Source organism: Phacochoerus africanus, chromosome 11 (genome assembly GCF_016906955.1).
Source record: "Phacochoerus africanus isolate WHEZ1 chromosome 11, ROS_Pafr_v1, whole genome shotgun sequence".
NCBI lineage: Eukaryota > Metazoa > Chordata > Mammalia > Artiodactyla > Suidae > Phacochoerus > Phacochoerus africanus.
Genome location: NC_062554.1, coordinates 50,984,074 through 51,001,046, shown reverse-complemented (window position 1 = coordinate 51,001,046; position 16,973 = coordinate 50,984,074). Strand labels below are relative to the sequence as shown.

Sequence of the window (16,973 nt, the reverse complement as noted above, 5' to 3'; positions counted from 1 at the left end):
TATTTTTAATATTTGAGGTTTCCCAAGAGTGGGTTAAACCTGGTCACTAATCTTCCATCTCATGAGCTTCAAAATTAAAATGAAATCTATTCACTTTCATAAAAGAACTACCCTTTCAAACTAATAATGTCTTTTTTAAAAATTTTCATTACTATAGGACATGGTTCAACAAATATGTTGCTGAGATTTATGTCAAAGGGTGTTCTACCTATGTTTTCCTCTGGGAATTTTATAGCATCTGGCTTTACATTTAGCTCTTTAAGCCATTTTGAGTTCATTTTTGTGTGTGGTGTTAGAGAATGTTCGAAATTCGTCCTTTTACATGTAGCTGTCCAGTTTTCCCACCACTGCTTATTGAAGAGACTCTCTTTTCTCCATTGCATATTCTTGCCTCCTTTGTCTTAGATTAGTTGAATGAGTTTATCTCTAGGATTTCTATCCTGTTCCACTGATCTGTAATTCTGTTTTTGTGCCAGTACTATACTGTTTTGATTCTGTATCATTGTAGTATAGTCTGGTTCCTCCCGTTGAGTTTTCCTAATTAAACTTTATTTAAAACATTTTTACAGCAAAGGAAATTATAAAATAAATGTGAAGACAACCCACAGAATGGGAGAAAATATTTGCAAGTGAGCAACTGAAAAGGGATAAATCTCGAAAATACACAAACAGCTCATATTTTATAAATATATATATATATATATATATATATACACACACACCAAACAATGCAATAAAAAAAATGCTCAGAAGATCTAAAAAGACATTTCTTTAAAGAAGGCAGACAGATGAGGGTTCCCATTGTGGCTCAGTGAGTTAAGAACCCGACTAATATCCATGAGGTTTTGTGTTCAATCCCTGGCCTCACTCAGTGGGTTAAGGATAGGGCATTGCTATAATCTCTGGCATAGGTTGCAGATGAGGCTCAGGTCTGGTGTCCCTTTGGCTGTGGTGTAGACCTGCAGCTGCAGCTCTGATTTGACCCCTAGCCCAGGAACTTTCATATGCCATATGTACAGCCTTAAAAATTAAAAAAAAAATGTTTTTTATAAAAATTGATAGCAACAACTGCAAAAACAAACACTTAAATAGAAAAAACTCCTGGAATACGTGACTATAGGAAAGTCACAGGATACAAAGTTAACATACAAAGGTTAATAGCTTTCCTATAGATTAGCCTTAGGATAATTGGAATTTGTAATAAAAAATTGAATACTATTCATATTAGCATTCCACCCTCACTCTCCAAAAAGTAGAAATACTTTGTTATAAATCTAGCAAAATATATACATGATCTATTTGTGGAAAACTACAAAGCTCTAATGGAGATAATTTAGAAAGTCTAAATAAATGGAAAGATGCTCCATGTTCATGGATTAAAAGACTCAATTATATTAAGATGTCAGTACTTCTCAACTTCATCTATAAAGTCAGTGAGTTCCAAATAAAAATTTCAGCAAGTGTGTGAATCTCAACAAATGGATTCTAAAGTTTATATGCAAAGGCAAAAGACTCAGAATGTAAAATATGGTGTTCCCGTGGTGGCTCATTAGTTAACAAACCCAACTAGTATCCATGACAATGCAAGTTCGATCCCTAGCCTTGCTCAGTGGCTCAAGGTACCTGCATTGCTATGAGCTGTGTTGTAGGTCACAGAGGCGGCTCAGATCCGGCATTGCTGTAGCTGTGGCATAGGCTGGCATCTACAGCTCCCATTCAACCCCTAGCCTGGGAACCTCCATATGCTGTGGATGTGGCCCTAAAAAGACAAAAGATGAAAGACAGAAAAAAAATATATATATCAACTACAATACTAAAGAACAAAGTTATAGGACAGATACAACTTTAAGACTCACTATAAAACTATAGTAATCAAGACAGTGTGGTATTATGAAAGAAAAGATCAGAAGAGAGAGCCCAGAAGTATGGCTACAAAATATAGTCAATTGGTCTTTGATAAAAGGGCAAAGACAATCAATGGAGAAATGATAGTCTTTTTGACAATGATGCTAGAAAAAATCATATGCCCATATGCAAAAATGTGAATATAGACACAGACTTTATACCTGAAAAAAAAATCCTCAAAATAGATCATAGTGTAAAATGCAAAATGCAAACTACAAAACTTCTAGAGAAACTTCTAAGAGAGAGTTTGGGTGAATTTAGGTGATTTAGAAGAATCTGGGTTTGGTGATATGTTTTTAGTTGCAATATAAAAGCATGATTTTTGAAAGAAAAAAGGTGATATGATGAACTTTCTCAAAATCAAAATTAAAAACTTCTGCTCTATATAATATGTTAAGAAAACTAAAAGCAATCCACAGAATTGGAGAAAATGTTTGCAAAATGCATAAGTGAGAAAGGACTTGCATCTACAATATATGAAGAATTCTAAGACTGCACAATAAACAAATAGCTTAATAAAAGAACGAGCCAAAAATCTGAACAAATACTGCACCTAGAAAGATATGCATGTGAAAAATAAGCATTTGAAAGTTGCTTAACCTTATTTGTTTTTTGGGAATTTCAGATCAGAGTAACAAAAAGCTACTACAACATACCTATTCGAATGAAAAATTGACATTATCAAATGCTAATGAGGATGTGATACAACAGGAACTCTCTCATTCATTGTTTTTTTCTTTTTTCCTTTTTAGGGCTGCACCCGCGCATATTGAGGTTCCCAGGCTAGGGGCCTAATCAGAGCTGCAGCTGCTGGTCTGTGTCATAGCCACAGCAACAAGGGATCCAAGCTGCATCTGCAGCCTACACCACAGCTCATGGCAACATCAGTCCCTTAACCCACTGAGCAAGCACAGGGATCAAACCTGCATAGTCAAGGCTGCTATTCAGATTCATTTCCACCATGCCACAATGGGAACTCCTCTCATTTACTGTTGCTGAGAATTCAAACTGGTACAACCATGTTGGAAGGTTAGCAATTTCTTAAGGAAAGTAAACATGGTCTTACATTACAACCCAACAGTCATGTTTCTAGGTATTTACTCAATTGATTTGAAATTTTATGTCCATACAAAAACCTTCATGTAAATGTTTATAACAGCCTTATTTATGATTGTGAAAAGCTAGAAGCAAACAAGATGTTCTTAAAAAGGTGAGGGGTACATCCACAAGTAAAATATTTTTTTTGTCATGAAAAGGTTTTTCTATTCAAAGTGTGGTCATCATCTGAACAGTAGCTTCAGCATTACCTGGGAATTAATTAGAAATACAATATCTAGGACCCCCCTCCCCCCAAATCTACTGAATTAGATTCTGCATTCCCATTTCCTTCCTGGCACTTGCAGATTTAATTTTCTTTTTAGTACCTCAGTTATATATTTACATTTAAATATATATTATCCATGTTTCTGGATGTTTGTAGCAACATAGCTCAAAATTAAAGTCCTATCTAGGTAAAAAATGTTTTCATTTTCTGCATCTTTATAATATAGTATAGAATAAAACTTAAATTACCACTGACTATGACAAGTTAGAACATACTGGGCTTGAGTTGCTTAAAAAGGTGTCAGGAATTAGCAAAAGAGACAATGGTATACTTCAGTTAAAAGGTTAACCATTTTTTAAAATTAAATTTTTATTTTATATTGAGTATGTTTGATTTACAATGTTGTGTTTTCATATGTACAGCAAAGTCATTTATTTATACATTATGTTCCTGATGTATATATCCATTCTTCTTCAGATGTTTTTTACCATGTAGGTTATTACAGAATATCGAGTAGAGTTCCTTGTGCTATATAGTAGGTGTTTGTTGATTATCTATTTATATATAGTAGTATGTATATGTTAACCCCAGACTCCTAATTATTCCCTTCCCTCCTCCTTTCCCTTTGATAACCATAAGTTTGCTTTTGGAGTCTAGGGGTCTGTTTCTGTTTTGTAAATAAGTTCATTTGTATAACTTTTTTAGTTTCCACATGTAAGTGGTATCATATGATATTTGTTTTTCTCTGTCTGACTTAGTTCACTTGGTATGCTAATCTCTAGGTAAAAGGATAACCACTTGACATATCTTATTATAACTAAATTAGGCTACTGTGACCATCATGTAGATGGAAGAAAGAAGGGTAATGAGATAGTTTTGCAATGTTAAGAATAAGCTCAGAGTATCTCTATACTCATTCTCTGCCTGTATTTACATGGATTGTATTAAAGGTGAAAGAATGACCTTTAATTTTAGCCCAGTATCTTGCCATAAGCTTTTCTTGCAGTGTGATTTGATGTAATGTAAACTTGGAAGGAGTGTTTTTTGGTTCTTGCATCTCCTGAATAAGAGTTCGTAACATTTCCATAGAAAACACACATTTTAATGAATCTCCAAGGTCCTCATCACGGCCCAGCCCAATAGTGACTACTTTGTGGGATACATGTCACATTTTCCCAGAGGGATTTTTCATCCCCTTGTGATCTTTAGGGGTCTGAGAAAAATAAATGTGACTCATTTTAGTAATGATTGCATTGTCAAGTATGTGTAAAACCCATAGCAGGGATTTCCCCAATATTTTCCTTGCCTTTCTACTCTTTCTTTTCAGCTCTGTCACTGAATTCACCTGATTCCATGGCTTTCACTTCTGTGGAAATGGTCCCCAAATCTTATTCTCAGATTCTGCTCTTCCTCTTGAACATTATTTAGCCTTATTTAGGTTGTATACTTCTACTTGGTGGTCCAGCTGGCAACTCAAGATCACTGTGCTCAAAACTGAATGCATAATGTTTATAAATATTTCCATTCTTTCTGCATTGTTTTTAGTAACACAGTAATTTAACCAAGCACCTAGTTCTGATGAATCTTTCTTGTCAGTGTCTCTTGCATGTATTTGTTTTTTGGAATTACTCACAGTAGCAGTGTTTATTCAGGGTGTTTTAATCATTCATTAACTATTTTTATTGCAGTTCACTTGACTCCAGTTTCTCTCTTTCTTTCTCGCTCTCTTTTTTTTTTTTTTTTAACAGCCACACCTAGGGTATATGGAAGTTCTCAGGCTAGGGATTGAATTGGAGCTGCAGCTGTACAAAACTCACTTAAAACAAAAACAGTAACAGAAAACATTGTTTTGGGTTGTTTACCCCTAAGATTCATCGGAGTCGATTGCTCCTTTGTGTAAACAGTGGAGAAGAGTTAATGAGGTGAGCTGACCTTGATTTTGGCATTTGATACCTTCCAATAGTGACTCAAATCTGAGTTTTCTGAGTCTGTGCTGCTTTCAGCAGACAGAGACATTAGGACCTTTTTGAGAGCCTGTGGAAGTCCTCTGTCAGACATTCAAGTGGGATGGGAATTACTCTCTCTGAGCTGTTAACTCAGCAAGATTAAAGTCTCATGTAAAAGGGTGAGTGTTGAATTTTATCTCTCCTGTTATACTGTTTCCAAACCTTGTCTGTGGAAGGCAAGGATTCCCTGAAATGACCTATTTTCTGTATGTTGAGATAACCATTGATCACTAGGTGGGCCTGGTAGACTGTCCCAGCTGAAGTGGAGCAGAGATGCTATAGTCATGAGTGGTCACAGGGTTACTGTATCTTATCCCTACAGAACTTGCCCATTAGAGTTTTTGATACACATCTTTAACAATTCCCTCAGCCTTCATACTAAGGAGAAAACAAAGGCACACAGAAGGGTGGGCTTGGGTCCATTCTTGCATTCTGGGTTTGAATCTTATACTGGGGATGGGTGAGGAGAGTTGGGCACTCATTTTAATGTTACCCTTTGTCCTATTCCCACAGATGTTTCCTAGGGAAGAATGGCCTCAGGGAATGTCTCCTCAGTGACTGAGTTTATCCTGCTGGGTTTAACACAACAGCCAGAACTCCAGCTGCCTCTCTTTTTCATTTTCTTGGGAACCTATGTGGTCACTATGGTGGGGAACGTCGGCTTGATTATTCTGATTGGTCTGAACCCTCACCTTCACACTCCCATGTACTACTTTCTCTTCAACCTTTCCTTCGTTGATCTCTGCTACTCCTCTGTCATCACCCCTAAAATGCTGATGACTTTTGTAAACTGGAACATCATCTCTCATGCAGAGTGCATGGCTCAGCTCTATTTCTTTTCCTTCTTTGTTATTGATGAGTGCTTTATTTTGACATCAATGGCCTATGACCGATATGTGGCCATCTGTAAGCCCCTTCTGTACAAGGTGTCCATGTCCCATCAGGTCTGCCTCATGCTGACGATGGGTGCATATATGATGGGGCTGGTGGGTGCTGTGGCCCACACTGGGTGCATGCTGAGACTCAGCTTCTGTGATGGCAACATCATCAACCATTATATGTGTGACATACCTCCTCTCCTCCAGCTTTCCTGCACAAGCACCTACATCAATGAGCTGGTGGTCTTCATTGTAGTGGGCATCAGTCTCATAGTGCCCAGTCTCACCATCTGCATTTCTTATACCTTGATCCTCTCCAATGTCCTTCGCATTCGCTCTACAGAGGGCAGGTCCAAAGCCTTCAGTACCTGCAGCTCCCACATAACTGTGGTTTCTCTTTTCTTTGGGTCATCAGCATTCATGTACCTTAAGCCTTTTCCTGCTGGGTCTTTGGATGAGGAGAAAGTTTCCACAGTTTTTTACACCATTGTGGGGCCAATGATGAATCCTTTTATCTACAGTTTGAGGAACAAAGATGTCCAAATTGCACTGAGTAAGACTTTGAGGAAAAGAGTGATCTCCTAAATGGAATCTGTGTTAGTTATTGACACCAAATCCTCGAAACAGCAAAAAACATATAAAGCTATGGAGATAGTAGTAAGAAATGCACACAAACAAAAAATGTAAATGATTTAAATAATAGGGTGAATTAATGTAATTACATAATCACTACCTAAGAAAACCATAAGGAAGAGGAGGATCAGCCCTTTATTCTTTCATAGAAAGGAGGGAATGTAGTTCATTCTGTCATTCTTGAGCTTAATTGCAGATGTTATAAGGCTTTAAGTAAAAAAGGTTGAGTGGTGATGAATCCAGGAATGATAAGGTTGTAAGACTTTTGACTGAGGCATGTCTTGAATTCTGGGTGAAGTTTTGTCATGGAGATGTGGACTTTGGTGGGCTTTGCATTCAGTCATTTATTCACTTGTTTAGTAAACAGCTATTTAAAGGCTATGGAGTTTGAGAACTGAGGGTGGTCTTTAGAGTGCTAGAGGGGCTTTTGTCTGGGAGATTTCCTTTATTTCTCTAAGTGAGAAGTATAGGGAAGTGCCCCCTCACCAGTGGTCTCTAATCTCTCCTCACTTGAGTATCAAGGGAATGTAGTAAAGGGAGATTTTCTTCTGATTTTATTTGCTAAGGACAGGAAAGGAAGATGACCATTTAGGTCAGTCAGGAATAAAGGAAGTGGCATTGGGTTTTACTTCTTGGGACTTTAGGGCAGGAAATGTGGGTGATAGGACATGCTGTCTTCATTGAGAAGAACTTTTATGAGCAGAGGAATAAAAGTTTTTGTCCTTTCCTCAAACAGACTTTAAGAACTCTAATTCATTGTCAGTCAGCATTTTCACTTAGTGTTTTCATTTTCCCCTTTGTCCCCACAGTTATGTGGTTCAAATGATATGGTTTATTTAATCAGCAAATAGAAATTGAGCACTTGTGCTGTATTAGAATCTGTTTTTAGACATCAGAGATACAATGGTGAAGAAGACAGACCATGTCTGTGCCCTAAAAGGGCTAATTATCTATGGGAAGGTGGAGCTGGGATGCAAGTGGGCAGGAGGAGGAGACAGAGGTGAGTAAATGAAGGGAGCCATATGCATAGAGCAGAAGAATGCTATGCAGAGCCTTAAATCAAAGCCATGAGACAGTAACCACTGTGTGGTTAATAGAGACTGGGTGTTTGGGAAAAGCTTTTCTGAGGAGGAGACATTTCAGCTAAGAGGAAAATGGGCTTTTGCTGGAGCCTGAGTGTGTTCATACAGAAGAAAGAGCACATGAAGACATAGGGAGAGGGTTGCCATCTGCAAGCCAAGGAAAAATCAAACCTACCAATACCTTCATCTTGGACTGAATGCTTCCAGGGCAGTGAAAAAAAAAAGTTTCTGTTCTTTATGCCATGTACTCTGATATTTTGTTATGGTAGCCCTAGAAAGTAACACACAAATCTTTACTAAATGCATGAAATATACTAATCCATATTTACTAAATGTATTTACTAAATGCTATGAAATATTTTTTAAAAGAAGTATTTACTAAATGCTATGAAATATTTTTTAAAAGAGTTGGAATTTATGCTAGAAACCTATCATTTAAGTCTCAATACAGTTATTATCAAATTTGATAGTCAAAAGTTATACTTATCAAACTTATTTTACTGAAAGACTAATCTCTCTATTTGAATCTTCTTAATTGACTTTGAATTTTAAGTTGATCAAAAATAATATTCATCAAGATTTCAGGAAATGCATGTTTCTATATTTTAAATATGTTTACATTTGTGCAGAGTTAATGCTTTCTGAGGAAATTTTTACCAGAATTCAGATTTTAGAACAAGTATTGGAAAGTCCAGTATGTAGGAAGCATGGTCCACTCCTCTCCTTCCCTTCTGGTGGGAAACCTCAGGAGAAGCCAGCTCAGGGCTGTGTGGGCTTCAGCAAGCTGCCTGCCCTTTCCCTTGTTCTTAGCTGACCCCAGGCATCCACATCTCTCTTTTCATCAGCACTGAGTTAGGAGAGATAGAAACCCATTCCCTGTTCCATGAGCTTGAGAACAATGTGTATCTGCTGCTGTTGGATGCTGTTCCATCTCCCAGTGTTATTGGTTTCAATTAGAACAAGTTGATTTGCTATTTGGGTACTATTAATTATCCTTATTGATTTTTCTGCCTGCTTGATCCTTATCCTTCTGTATCATCTCTAATTAAATCAAGATTAAATGTTCCTGGTAAGCTTCCTTGTTCTTATGTCTGATTTCTGAAATTAATACAGTGACTCTAGCTGTCTTTTGAGTGTTGTCATGGTATGTACTTCTTGATCCTTTTGCTTTTTCCTAAGCTTTATTTTTAAAATGAATTTCTTATAGACATTATGGAACTGGGGCTTGTTTCATTATCCACTTTGAAAATATGTCTTTTTACTGACCTATCTAGACCATTCACATTTAAAATAGATTACAAATATAATTAGATTAATGTCTATTATACATATAACTGCTATCTGCTAGTGTGCATGATTTTTATTTCTTTTTCATATTTTCTTCCTTTTTCTTATTCTTCCCTTTTCTTATTCTTCAGGATTCATTAAGCATTTTATATTATATTTTTTCCTCCTCCCTTAGCATACCAATTGTACTTCTTTTTAAAACATTCCACTGGCTTCCCTATAGTTTAAAATACATTTTAAATTAATCTCAACCCACCTTAAATAACACTATACCAGTTTATGTGTAGTGATGTTACCTTAGAATATTTCTGCTTCTTTCTTCCTGTCCATTGTAACATGGCTCTTATTCACTCTATTGTTCCATGTTGTAACTACTAATGTATTGTTACTATTATTATTTTAAATACAGCTATATTTCAGAAGAATTAAGACAAAGGAAAAGAAAATATTTTATTTAACCTCCATTTATTCCTTCCCTGATGCTCATTTTTCTTCATGCCAATTCAGTCTTCTTACCTGTATTATTTTGCTTTTGCCTGAAGTATTTCATTTAATATTTTTATTAGTCTAGTCTGACTGGCAATAAATTCTCTCAGATTTTGTTTGTCTAATAAAACAACTATTTCAGTTTCTATTTGAAGGATAATTTTATTGACTATAGAATTTGAGGTTGGTGATATAATTTTTTATTTCAACACTTTACATATTACTCCAATTTTTTTGTTTTCCTTTTTCAAAATTTAATTTTTAAAAATCAAATTGTATTTGAGTAAGTTGATTTGCAATGTTGTGTTAGTTTAAGGTGTCTAGCAGTGTGAATCTGTTTTTTTCAGCGTTTATAGACTTTTTGATGATGGCCATTCTGACTTGTGTGAGGTGATACCTCATGGTAGTTTTGATTTGCATTTCTCTAATAATTAGTGATGTTGAAAATCTTTTCCTGCTTTTGGTCATCTGCCTATCTTCTTGGAGAAATGTCTGTTTGGATATTCTACCCATTTTTTGATTGAGTTGTAAAGCTGTATAATTTTTTTGTATATATTGGAGATTTATTCCTTGTTGATCACTTCATTGGCAAAGATTTTCTCCCATTCTGTATGTTGTCTTTTTGTTTTGTTTATAGTTTCCTTTGCTCTGCAAAAACTTTTAAGTTTATTTGTATCCCATTTGTTTATTTTTATTTTTATTACTCTAGGAGGTAAATCTGAGAAAGTACTGCTGTGGTGATTGTTAGAGAGTATTCTGCCTGTATTTTCTTCCAAGATTTTTATACTCTCCAGTCTTATATTTAGGTATTTAATCTACTTTGAATTTATTTTTGTGTATGGTGTTAGAGAGTTCTAATTTCATTCTTTTACATGTAGCTGTCTGGTTTTCCCAGCACCATGTATTGAAGTTACTTTCTTTTCTCCACTGTATATATTCTTGCCTCCTTTGTCATAGATTAGTTGAACACAGACTCTTGGGTTTATTTTTGGGCTTTCTATCCTGTTCCATTGATCTATATTTCTGTTTTTTTTTTAATAGTACCATGCTGTTTTGATGACTATAGTTTTGTAGTATAGTCTGAAATGAGGGAGTCTGATTCCTCTAGTTCCATTTTTCTCACTTATGATTACTTTGGCTTTGGGATCTTTTGTATCTCTATACAAATAATTTTTTTTCTAGTTATGTGGAAATCAATGTTGGTAGTTTAATAGAGATTGAGTTGAATCTGTGGATTTCCTTGGGTGTTATACTCATTTTGTCAATATTGATTCTCCTAATCCAATATCATAGTATATATTTCTATCTCTGTCATCTTTGATTTCTTTCATCAGCATCTAAAGCTATCTATCTGTTTGTCTACCTACTTATAGTATCTCTGTATCTGTGTGACTTAAGATATATTTAATAAATCATGTTATTTCTGATTTTAGCACCAGAGGTTTCATTGTAGGCTTCCTCTTTTGTTTATTTATAACTTCTTTCTCTGATGGTGTCATTTACTTATTTGGCTGTACATTGTAAGAATAAAGAAAAATACCCCTAAATTTATATAAACACTACTCTAGATGGGAAATATGATTGTTGCAGGGGTATTTATTTGCAGTTCTGAAACTCTGTCATGTGTCCTGGGGTTGAATGAATCATAGTAAATTGTAGATAATAGAAATTCTGTTTTAACCAAATGCCTTTTCCTAATTTGCTTATGACTAATAATGAAGATGTTATATAATTTCACATAAGAGTAATGCTGGGACATGCCTTGCTTTCCCCTTGTCTTTTACTGATTTTACAACCTACTAAAAATCTGAATGTCTCACTCTTACTTTTGGAGAATAAAGATTGAGAACCCCTGATTCAGATTTATTTGAAGAGAATTCCAAATAAAAACCAGTTTCAGCTGCTTTTTTAGCCTCTGCCATGGTCAGGTTCCAGAAATAAAACAGATTTAATTTTGTATTCCTACAAGAATATAGCAGTATCTAAATTTCTATAGATGGTGGAATAAACTTAAATTGTAAAAAATGAAAGTGCTACTCAGCAATGAAAGTAACAGACTGCTGATTCATGTAACAATGGTGTTGAATCTTAAGGGCATCATGCCTAGTGAAGAAACCAATCTCAGAGATTACATATTGTATGATCATTTGTTGTCCTCCCAATGGCTATAGAGATAAACGGGTTAGTCATTATCAGAAGATATGTGGTGGTTACATGAACATATATAAGTGATCAAATTTCATAGACACACAGACACAGACACTCATGATAAAAACAGTCAGTGGAGGGGGAAGGAGTTGGAGGGATCAGGAGCTTGGGCTTATCAGACACAACTTAGAATAGATATACAGGGAGATCCTCCTGAGTAGCATTGAGAACTTGGTCTAGATACTCATGTTGCAGCAGAACAAAGGGTGGGGGGAAAAATGTAATTGTAATGTATACATGTAAGGATAACTTGATCCCTTTGCTGTACAGTGGGAAAATAAAAAAAAAAGAACTAAAGCAGAGTGGAGAGTGGTAATCAGTATGGTAGTTCAGTATTGAACAATATTGAACACCATAACAATAACACCTGATAAATCATTCTAAAAGGTACATTGGATGTATTTTTTTTTCAAGGACAAATAAAGTATACTCATAAGGATAAAAAAACAAAACAAAACAAACAAACAAACAAAAAAAACCAGTGCATGGAAAACTGCGAAAATCTCAATAATATCTGTGGTCCTGAAATATTGTTACCATTATTGTACTAGTGCAAATTTCCTGGTTTTTCTGTTATACTACAGTTGTTGAAGGTGGCATCATGATAGGAAGCTGGATAGAATTCAAGGCACTCTGCATTATTTTTGAAACTCCCTGTGAATCTATACTCATTTCAAAATAAGCTGTATTCTCACAAGCACAGTAGAAGTTAATACATATCTAGAAATTCTAAAGTCATATTTTCTTGAAATGGAAGCCTGTGAACAGTGATTTTTTCTTATAGATTTTATTTTAATCTATTAAAAGCAAATACATGTTGAGTCTGAACAACCCAAAGTAAGTTTTCCTGAAGTATTGGGTCGTGATTATATCAAATGACATTTGATTGAAATGAAAATCTCTAAGAACAATTAAAAATATCCTTTTTTTATGTGCCTGTAAAATATTCATAAACAATGATACTCAAAAATTACTCAAACTATTTTAAAAAACAAAATAAATAACGTTTACTGAAATATTTATAAATCTTTGCTACAACTAATATGTTACCTAGTGTGATAGCGAAATTTCCCAGAACATTAATTATTTAGTCTTTATGAGGTACAGAGCAGATCCTTTCTCTGTGCTCTGGGGGTAATATATTCCCTGTTGGCAAACTGATATTTACTGTCATGATTAGGGTAGAACAAAGACACCCATTTCTTCCCTATAGAGTTTATCTGGATGCAAAGTCCTAGAGAAAGCCTACACATGAATTTCTAATCAGGTATAAAAGAATTTGCCTTAAGCAAATGCCATGCTACTCTATGATATGGTGGCTCAGATGCCAAGTCTCTGGTTTCCCTTCACTATCTCTCAATAAAATTTGTAACTACAAGTTTAATCTGAACCTTAGACTGATTCCTGGAACCTTCAGACTGTGCTATCTATGCTATCATTCTTTTGCCAGTAAAGGGAGAAGATTGTGTGACCATGTCTGCTCAACTTTGACATCTCCAAAGACAGTTCTGCCTCCAGGACAGTGGAGGTGAAACGCACGTGAAGTTCTCTCAGCACTGTGTTCCCTCAACGGAATGAGAGTGAGTTAACCAAATTTCTTTTTTATTTTTTTAAATCTCTCTCTGTTGTTTAGAAATGAGGAAACATGTTTACATTGAATAACAAGAAACTCCAAAATCTGGAGCTCTGATTCTACTGTGTGCACTGGTCTCAGCATACCCTCTGTGTTGACTTCACCCTCATTCTGGGAATAGGAGAAATGTAGCAGTTCCAGGTGACAAATCCAGAACATAGCAACATCAGAGGAAAAGATGTTTTTTCCCTAATCATTTTTGTTGAAATATATTAAATGTACTAGGTGTGTTTGCAGGTCATAATAAGCATAGAGCTTTATATATTTTCAGTAACTTAACAGCTAATTTAATCAGTGCCCAGATTAATTATGTTTTTACTTCATACCATTCTACAAAACCCAGGAAAGCACATCCATCTTCCTTGATTCATCCTCTCTCCAGCTAGGATAGAACGGAGGAGGAGAATATGGACTGTTAAGTGTAAAGTTTAATCTACCAAGGCTCTCCTCCATACCTGTTAGCAATTATTGACTTCATGAGATACCTGTATCCAGGTATCTGAAAATTCCATAGAGTGTTAGCAACTCTCTTCTGTAAAACAGAATATTGGGATGGTCTCTGCCCCATAGGAATCCTCTTTTTCTTGAAGGTCATCGTGAGGATACTGAAATATCTGTTAGGGTGAGGAAAGCATGAGTAGGAAATAAAAAGAGACTGATCAGATGAATAGGATGGGGTGATGCGGCTATACCCCACTGCTGAAGCCCATCCGCAGGTAGGCTTGTCACCCAGCTACCCCATGCCTTTATCTTCTAGTAAAGACAGAACAGCTGTTTATCACATACAACTAGTGCAGAAAAAGACAGTGATTAAAATGTTGAGGGGTGTGGGTAGCAGTACCTTCAGACGCCATGAAGCAAAGAAGGACTGTGTCATCTCTGCCAGTCTGAATCTGTTTCTCATAAAGCTCATGTAAGGACAGTAAGGCTATGTTCCCTATTAATGGGGTTTTCTTCTGTTCTCACAGATATCTGAAGCTGAACATGCTGGCTAGAAATGACTCCTTAGTGACTGAGTTTATTCTTGCTGGATTAACAGAGCGTCGAGAGCTCCAGCAACCCCTCTTTTACTTGTTTCTAATGATCTACATTGTCACCATGGTGGGCAACCTCAGCTTGATCATTCTTATTGGTCTACATGCTCACCTCCACACCCCCATGTACTATTTCCTCTTCAACCTTTCCTTCATTGATCTCTGTTACTCTTCTGTTTTCACGCCCAAGATGCTCATGAGCTTTGTATCCAGGAGGAATATCATCTCCTACGTCGGGTGCATGACTCAGCTGTTTTTCTTTCTGTTTTTTGTCATCTCCGAATGCTATATGTTGACCTCAATGGCCTATGATCGCTATGTGGCCATCTGTAACCCGCTGCTGTATAAGGTCACCATGTCCCATCAGGTCTGTTCAGTGCTCGCTTTGGCTGCATATGTGATGGGACTTGCTGGAGCCTCTGCCCACACAGGGTGCATGCTTAGACTAACCTTCTGCAGTGTGAACGTCATCAGCCATTACTTGTGTGACATCCTCCCACTGCTCCAACTCTCTTGCACCAGCACTTATGTCAATGAGGTCGTAGTTCTCATTGTCGTGGGTGTTAATATCACCGTGCCGAGTTTCACCATTCTGATTTCTTACATCTTCATCATCGCTAGCATTCTTCATATCAAATCTGCTCAAGGAAGATCGAAAGCCTTCAGTACTTGTAGCTCCCACATTATTGCTCTTTCACTGTTTTTTGGTTCAGGAGCATTCATGTATCTTAAATATTCTTCTCCTGGATCTATGGAGCAGGGAAAGGTTTCTTCTGTTTTCTATACTAATGTGGTGCCCATGCTCAATCCTTTGATCTACAGTTTGAGGAACAAGGATATCAAAGTTACGCTGAAAAAATCCCTATTTTAAATTCAGTGGAGAACCATATTCTAATTTGATGCATCAATATTGTAAAGAAATTAGTTTTTAAGTTATTTTTTATCAGTGTTTTTCAAGAAGAATCTTTATCACCATATTGCTCCTACATATTGTGTCATGTTTGATAAAATAGCCTTGTCTTATCCTTTTCTTTATAGCTGATCTATCTCATTTTTTCCTATCTCTTGCACCTCATGTCAGTTTGCAGAATAACTAACATGATTATGAAGGGAACAAATATGCTAACCTTTTAAAAAATTATTTTCTCATATTTCAGCCTTCTGGGTTATTCCTAATCTTGGCAAATACGGTCAGTCGTAAATCACAGAAAGGTAAAATTATGTCTTCCTCATCTGAACATATAAATGCCAAATACTATTGAAACATTCTCATTATTGTCCATACTATTGCTGGTATAGACAACAGGATTCAATAAAACATCTTCAGTACATACTAGTGTCTAGCTTAAATTATAATCAGATTCCCTGAACTTTTTCTTTTGTTCTATTTTTTCTTATAAAATTTCTTCTTATATTTTGTCCTATCTTGTTCCATTTGAGATTGGCAAAACCTTTACACACATCACCTGTTTTTGAGACCCTCTATGAGCTTAGTTCATTGAATATTGAGGGGAATACATGTAGCATCACATTTTGTTGCCAAAGATGGTATTAAGAGTATGACTGAAGGAATAATGCACATGAACCTTAGTATTCCAGTCAGGGAGCTGACTGGTCTATTATAAAACTTGCATTCATTACTATCTAAAATGACATCAAATATTTTGAAAAAGAGTATATAGTTCTTAAGCAGAGTTTGTTATTTATCACTTAAAAAAAGATATTGAACATAAAGTTCATAGAAATATGTTAGGCATTGTATTACTTATATGATTTTATCATGAAAAAAGGTTTATATTAATGACAATAAACTATGTTCCTGGCAATGTTTTATAGCTTATTTAAACCTGTGTCACAGTTTTTTCAGGCTGTTGTAACAAAATACCACAGACTCAGTGCCTTATAAATAACAGAAATTTATTTCTGATTGTTCTAGAGGTATAAAGCCAAAAGATCAGGGTTCAAGGATGAATGGGTGAGCGTACTTTTTTGGGTCATCCCCTTCTCATTCTATGTTCACATGGTGGAAGAGGCTACTGATTTCTATTGAATGTCTTTAATAAGGCACTAATTTCATTATGAGGGTTCCAGCTTTGTTTTCTTAAGTGTCTCCTAAAGGTCCCACCTCCTAATATCATCACCTTTGGGAGCTAGGATTTCAGTGTTTGACCATAGCACCTTATCTCATCAATAAGATAATAAACAGATTTAGTAGATGCTATTTCCTATAATTTCCCTATTTCTCCAGTGCTTTTCCCATTTGTATATTTAAAATGCTATTGGAGGACAAGAAATACTTGTTGAATTGTGTTGTCTCATTTGAATAATGACAATAATAAATTTTATTGTTATAAATAATAATTAATGAAATTAATGGTAAATAACAAACCATAGTAAATAAATAGATCAGGAAGAACTTTAGGATGCAATTCATTTTGAGGGAGGAAGGACTGTAGCTCACATAGACTTGTTGCTCTGCTCCCTTTCAAGAGAACCA

At 35.7% G+C, this 16,973-nt stretch overlaps 2 protein-coding genes across 2 annotated transcripts; both read left to right on the top strand.

Annotated features, from left to right (window-relative positions):
- The first annotated feature begins 5,756 nt into the window (after positions 1 to 5,756).
- On the top strand, positions 5,757 to 6,698 carry LOC125111106 (olfactory receptor 8B3-like). The gene has a single exon (XM_047752926.1). It carries the CDS (start codon positions 5,766 to 5,768, stop codon positions 6,696 to 6,698), a length of 933 nt encoding a protein of 310 aa, XP_047608882.1. The 5' UTR covers positions 5,757 to 5,765.
- Positions 6,699 to 14,426: 7,728 nt separating this feature from the next.
- LOC125111029 (olfactory receptor 8B3-like) lies at positions 14,427 to 15,347 on the top strand. Its single transcript, XM_047752787.1, has one exon. It carries the CDS (start codon positions 14,427 to 14,429, stop codon positions 15,345 to 15,347), a length of 921 nt encoding a protein of 306 aa, XP_047608743.1.
- The last annotated feature ends 1,626 nt before the right edge of the window (positions 15,348 to 16,973 follow it).